The sequence below is a fragment of the Egretta garzetta genome, unplaced genomic scaffold (assembly GCF_000687185.1).
Source record: "Egretta garzetta isolate BGI_Z169 unplaced genomic scaffold, ASM68718v1 scaffold843, whole genome shotgun sequence".
Lineage (NCBI taxonomy): Eukaryota > Metazoa > Chordata > Aves > Pelecaniformes > Ardeidae > Egretta > Egretta garzetta.
The window spans coordinates 20,893-28,038 of NW_009259176.1; the positions used below are offsets into that span (position 1 = coordinate 20,893).

At 40.1% G+C, this 7,146-nt stretch overlaps 1 protein-coding gene across 1 annotated transcript; it reads left to right on the forward strand.

Moving 5' to 3' along the window:
- Positions 1–200: 200 nt before the first annotated feature.
- Positions 201–6,415, forward strand: CCKAR (cholecystokinin A receptor). The gene is made up of 5 exons (XM_009635570.2): positions 201–321; positions 1,072–1,323; positions 3,324–3,585; positions 5,189–5,316; positions 5,889–6,415. The coding sequence occupies exons 1-5, from the start codon at positions 201–203 to the stop codon at positions 6,413–6,415; spliced, it is 1,290 nt and encodes a 429-aa protein (XP_009633865.1).
- The last annotated feature ends 731 nt before the right edge of the window (positions 6,416–7,146 follow it).

The following is a 7,146-nucleotide window of genomic DNA, read 5'->3' on the forward strand; positions in this document are numbered from 1 at the left end:
ATAAATCTTGTTCAGCCTGAACAGGACTCTGTGTGCCGGGTGTTTCTGACGGGGAGTGAGAAGAGCTCCCTTGCACAACTGCCTCTCTCGTATTTCTCCTGAAGATTTCATTCAGAAATGTATTTAGTTACTGAAGGAATGGGCAGCTAGTTACAAACCCACCCTCCTCTTCATCAGAGCTAACCTGTGGATACTGAAGAATGGAAATAGTTGATGCTAGCTTCCTCGGGAACATCACCAATATTACTGCTTTCCTGTGCGATATCATCTTGGAAAATGACACTTTTTTCTGTGTGGATGATCCACCTTATCCTTCTAAAGGTATGTATAGAAAAACAGATTTTTTTCCAGGCAGTTTTAGTTCTAGCTGGAAGTAGAGAAACTATGGAAAGAAACAGGCACACAAATCTTTTTCTGTGAGGGAGTGCAAAATCAACTGCTTGCTGGTAAGTTAAGATGAGGAACAGACAAGCAAGAATTTAGTATGTGGTGGTTTTTCCAGGTTAGAATTTCAACTAGAACAAAATTTGGATGTAATGGAAAGCTAAAACAGTAGCATTATTGGGCACAAAATGTAAACAGCTCTGCTAAGGACTTGGAGAAACTCTTTGAGCAATTCAGTAACGATGGAGTTGCCTGATCTGACACTGTGTATGGAAGTGATTAAATATGAAATCATAGCACTCTGAGGCTGAAAAAAATCATCCATGTATTAAAATATTTTTGATTGCTGTATTTTTTCTTACTTCTGCATAAAGGAGGAACTCTTGTGGTGAGTGAGAGGTGCACGCGAAGTAGTGTGAGCAGAACGTGCGTTTGGGAAGTCGTATTCGGCTCTCCAGGTGGATGTTGTATTGCATGTATTGTATTTTAATATTATTTAATTCAGGTAGATCAGAATAAGTTTAAGAATTTCAGAACTTCCACTGATTTTGCATTGGTGTAAAGACATAAACCTTAGTAAAACTGAATACAGAAAGGCTTTTACCTTTTGATTAAAGGATTAAATGCAGAATACAAATCTATCAGCTGTATACTGTATAACTGATTTTTCCTTGTGACAATTTTCAGATTTGCATCAGATAATTCGGATTCTGCTGTATTGCTTGATTTTTGTGCTCAGCATTTTGGGGAACATTCTGGTAATTACGGTGCTGATAAGAAACAAGCGGATGAGAACAGTCACCAACACCTTTCTGCTGTCACTAGCAGTCAGTGACCTGATGCTCTGCATTTTCTGCATGCCGTTCACCCTCATTCCCAACCTGCTGGAAGATTTTATTTTTGGCAGCGCTGTTTGCAAAACTGCCACTTATTTCATGGGTAAGTCTTGGAAGTTTGTACTTATTTTGAAGATTGACTAATGAGATAGGTGAGAAGGTTGTTAAAGACCAGTAAAAAGCTGATTGTTTCCATCTGCCATCAAACAGTTACCAAAATCATGAAGAAACAACTTCGTAGGGCAAATCTTCATGGTTCTGGTTTCCTCAGCCTGATCCAGCAAAACATAGAGGAACCCACTTAATTTTAACAACATACAGAAGTGTTTTGCTGGATCAGGTTAAATGAGAAGCGTGTTGCATGATCAAGCTTTAATGAGGAACCCGGCCCATGCGCTTGCTTACCCATCACTGACAGTGAGTTCGTCGCAGTGTTTGTTCAGGCAACCCATCAGAAACGGCAGGCTTGTACAGTCCTCACTAAGGGCAGGTTTTGCCCAGGGATTTTTGGTAGCCGTGATACATGAAAAAAAAATAGGTCAAAGTAGGTGTCATTTGCAGAGCTGGAAGTTAGAGCAAGCGCTTTCTGAGACCAGACCAGGTTGTGGTCAGAGCTCACCAGGAGACCGCAAAATACAGGTACGGGTTTTAGAGGCTGACTTTAGGAAGCATCATTTTTATATGCCTCGCCATACCCCCTTTGGTTGTGGAGCCAGGAGTTTCAAAATGCCTGGGTTATGTATGTCCGTGTAAGGGATTTTGTCTCACTTCCAATACTTCCTGTGTGTTGCTTGTTTCTTATAAAAAAAAAAAAAGAGAACATTATGTAAAGTTTTTGCTACCTTGGGAGCTCCTTGGTTAATTACAGAAACCTTAGGTCCCCTTTCAATCCATGCCCTTGAGAACTTTGATGTAATGTGAAAGTACACACCTAGAGTGCACGAATGGGAAATGAACATCTTTTTGTAGATAAAACCAATAAAACTAAAGGCCATGTTTAAACAATCGTAATGAATTGCTGCCATAAATACCATAAAACATTACTGAAGCATTACCATCTTTCTCTTATTTCACACTGTGTAAATTACTTTATAAAAAATGTCCAGTGAAATATTTTCAAACATGAAGTTTTTAATTATGAAGGTGTTTTATTTTAAGAGTCAGAATGGGGATATTTCCCATTAGCAATTCAGGTTAACAACAGAGGCTTCAACTGACAAACAGACACTGACATCACCCATGCTCAGTTTTTCATTTTAAGGTGTAGGAAGACTTATTTTAAACTACAGAAAATGTGTGAAAAGCCAACTGTAAAGATATTGGCATTTTATATTTTGACTCACATTAGAACATTCACAAAGAATATTAAATGAAAGCTCATTTGCTGAAAGAAAAAATTGTGATAAAATTTAGAAGAAAGACTTAAAATCTTGCAGGGATAAACTGGGGCACCTCTGTGACAGAAATACAGTTCACTGCATTATATTTTATAATATATGAACAGGAGAAATTAAGTGCACCTGATGGACAAATATTCTGCTTCATGGCTTCATTTCTCCTGCTTTGTAACCCCATTAGGATCTAATTAAAAAAGTGGTGACATATTTAATTCTGTTGAATGAGAAAATCAGATCACTAGTCAAGCAGGACACTTAAAAAGATTAAAACAGTAGAAGAAGGACTATGAACTTCTGCGTTAAAAGAGTAATTAACAGCACAGTCCCACTAATTTCAAATGCTTGTTTGAATTTCAGTGCAATTAGTGGAGTGGATAAACCACAGTAGCAAAGAGAAGAATTAGGAGGAAAAGCGTCTTCTTTCTCTGTTATCAGAATTTCATGGTTTGACAGAATGAATCTTTTCTCTTGGTCTTCTGGAGCTAGAGGAGCGCAGAGCAGGAACATCAGTCTGGAGACCCAGATGCATTGCCTACACATTCTCTGCTGTCTTAATCAGTATGATACTTATAAATATTTTAGCTTATAAATAGTTGGCTATATTTTTAATTTTCTGTATACATACAGAAAGTTAGCAAGACAGTTTGAAAATAATACGAACCTTTAAAACAGGAGCATAACCTTTTTCTTTATTTTATATATATAGGTGTCTCTGTAAGTGTATCTACATTCAACTTGGTTGCCATATCTTTGGAGAGATACAGTGCCATTTGCAAGCCTCTGCAATCCAGGGTCTGGCAGACAAAATCCCATGCCTTGAAAGTGATTGCTGCTACCTGGTGTGTTTCCTTTGCTATCATGTCACCATACCCAATTTACAGCAAACTGGTACCTTTTACCAAGTATAACAACGCCACAGCAAATATGTGTCGGCTTCTTTGGCCAAGTGATGCCATTCAGCAGTCTTGGTAAGACATAACAGGCTGTTAGCAAATGCATAATTATCTGGTGGAAAACAGGATTTCATGGTAGCATTAAGCCTATTGAAAATCAAGTATTAACCTTCAGCAAACATTTATATTTCTATCATGCTTATTGAAGAAGTAAAAAAAAAAAATCATGTTTTTAAGCTGCTTACATTTTGACACTTGTATGACTTTTCCCTTGTCATAGGAATGACACCCAACATGGCAATGATTCTCACACTATGGTCTGCTAAGCCCCTACTGTCGCTGTAAAGGAAAGCATCTGTCACTCTTCAAGTGGGAATATTGCTTTCACTCATTTATACATAAACTTAAATATTTTGAGAGAAACCCTTGATTAATCCTTGAAACGCACAGACACATACAAGCGCCTGTCTGTGGGCTGCCTTGCCTGTTACCTTGTTTGTCTGAAGGTCCTCTGAAGCAGAGGAGTAGAATCTGAGAACTTGGAGAGGTTGCAAATGCCCTTCCTGAGAACTGAACCCTTTTGGTCACTCATAGGGAACAGGGGCAGAGAGATGAGGGGGGAGGCAGTGCTCCAAATCCTACACATCCAGGCAGATGTGTAAATGGTAGCACTATCAAGCAGCCGTACTACTTGGACATTGTGTCCTTGCATGATGACTGAGCACTTTAACTGGCACTGAGAAGATATAAGATTTTTTTTGGATACTGAAGGTCACTTGGAACTGAGAACAAGATTAAAGTAGGCACCACTTCAGTATAGTGTATCCACAAACATAGTGAATTTGTATTGATGCTTTCAATAGTCTCAGGTATTTGGCCGTATGAGCACAGATGAGGAGGGAGGGTGCAGGGTGAAATTCGCTTCTCCGTGGTGCCATTGCAGGATCCCAGGTGTGTTAGTGAGTTTGCACCAAAGTCCCAGGGAGCAGAAGAGACATGGGCCCATGCATGCATTTAAACAGAATTATTTCCCCAACTTGTAATCACATTAGAGAAGCTGCCCAGGAGAGTAACAGATGTGCAACCAAGTAAAACCTTCTTCCTTTAGCAAAGGGGTTGCCAGCCCTGGGATCCCTCCCCGGGGGCTCTGCATGGCCTCAGGTATGAAAGCCCAGGTTGTGGCTGCTCTGTCCCTGCCCACGTGTGCCACAATCCTTGGCAGGGTCAGATCTCATGGAAGTAGTGACTGCCGGTACCAGGGGCTCCTTTGAGAGTCAGCAGCCACTCATTTGGCTTCTGCAAGGCAATTTTTACATCATGCAAAGCTACAGGGCATCCGATGCTCATCTGGTTACAGCAGGGAGCTCCACTCACGGGCAGAGAGACCTTCTGCCCCCTCTAACCACTATGGGAGTGCCCATCTCCTCTGGGCCTGCAGAGGTTGGGTGATGGACGTTTTGCAGCCACGGAAGCCTTGTTCCTGCTTCCGGGGGAAGAAGGAGGAGAAGAGGTGGGAAGCTTCTAATTTCCAGAGCTGTCAAAATGATGTTTCATATTAGCATGAAAAAATTTCAGAAAAATCTTGAAATCCTGCCCCCCCCAGTTCTCACCTGGAGAAAAAGCAGTTTTTCTGGTTTTGTGCTGTTCCCTGGTCTCAGTTTGTCTTTTGATTGTTTAGGTATACTTTCCTGCTACTCATACTCTTTCTCATACCTGGGATTATAATGATGGTTGCATATGGCCTAATTTCTTTGGAACTCTACAGAGGAATAAAATTTGATGCCAGCCAGAGAAAATCTTCACGAGGTAATAATACGTTTAGGTTTGGGGTTTTTTAAGTTAGAGTTGAAGTTATGATCAGTCATCTTGAGGCTACCAGAAGAAAAATTTTCTATTTGCAAAAATGATCTGTATGTCAGTTATGGTCATGAACATGCCAGATGCATTTGTTGATGGAAGTTATTTCATTATTCACTAGCAAATAATTCCTCACCTATGGCTTGTTTGTAAAGACTCTGGGCAGGATACATTACATTTCTAATTTACTTATTATAGAAATACCGAGATTTTTTTTCTGGCCATGGATGACAACCATTTCTCTCAATAAACACCACAATAAAAACTGTGAAATTAAGAAAGAAGCATAAAATTTTGCATCGATTTGTATAGAGTTAAGATGTGAGAATACTGGGAGATAGCAGACGCAGAGCAGCTGATACACAACTGATTCAGAAGTAGGCCAGTGCTTTCTTTGCAGCAGTTGTTCAGCCATGAATTATGTTATTTGTTTAGACGTAGACTCCGTTCTTGTTTTTTTGTTTTGAATCGCTGTTCAGAGATATTTTGCCAACTACTTAAGCATTAATTTATATGTACAGAAAGAAAAATAAGTACCTGCAGCACCAAATATGAGGATGGAGATGGATGCTACCTCAACAAAACCAAAAGAAAAAGGAAAATGCCATTGCAACAGCTCTCTGCTACTAGCCATAGCAAAATAGACAGAGTGAGAAGCAGCAGCTCTTCTGCCAACTTAATGGCCAAGAAACTCGTCATCCGCATGTTGATGGTGATAGTGATTTTGTTTTTCCTTTGCTGGACTCCCATCTTCAGTGTCAATGCCTGGCGTGCGTTCGACACCACTTCGGCAGACCAGCGCCTCTCAGGAGCTCCTATCTCCTTTATCCACTTGTTGTCCTACACTTCTGCCTGCGTGAACCCTATCATCTACTGCTTCATGAACAAGCGTTTCCGCATGGGTTTTCTAGCCACTTTCACCTGCTGTGCAAAGCAAAAGCCCTCTGCAGTACGGGGAGAGGCTGGTGATGAAGAGGAGGGGAAGACAACAGGGGCTTCACTCTCCAAATGTTCTTACACCCACATGAACGCACCTGCACCACCCTGAGCTGTGCCAGAAGAGGCAACGAGTGGCCTACGGAAATTCAAGTATCCATCATCTGGTCTTGGAAAGTGACTGTGGCATCAGCTGAACACGATTTAGTTCTGAGGTAATGAAACACTTCAGCTGACAGAAAACACAGTGAGAATTTTATGGGAAATGGATGCTATCACTATCTGAGCTTTATATCACTTTCCCTTCAAAAGTACAAAGGAGGAAGAGGGCTCTTTGAAGATAAGGGACTTTATAAAAAGTCTTAGAAGATGCTCTATTTGTCATAAATTCTCCTGTAAAAATTGGTGTCATTTACATCAACAGTTACGCTCAGTTTTCCGCTCCAGTTCTGAGTATCTCTTAAAATTTCCAAGGCGCTGACAGATTCTCCCCAAACATGAATACATGTAGTGCAGTCTTCACTTCAACATCTATGCCTCATAATCAAAATATTTCAGTTGCATTTGTAGTTTTTTTCACATTATTTTAGCTGAGCTAATACATGTTGAGATTGTTCTGGTGTCACAGTCAATTAAAAGAAGAATTTTGGGGTGGGGAGAATGGGCTTGTCCATGTGAAAATAATGCTTTGAAGTAAAATCATTTCACCTTTTTTTTTTTAATAAAACAGAAATAAATATTGGTGACTTTGTGGATGGAATTCATTCTTCACTCAGGCAATAACCTACGTTAACATAATTTAATGTATTTTTGGTTTAAATAAACCCCGTAGAACAAGCACAA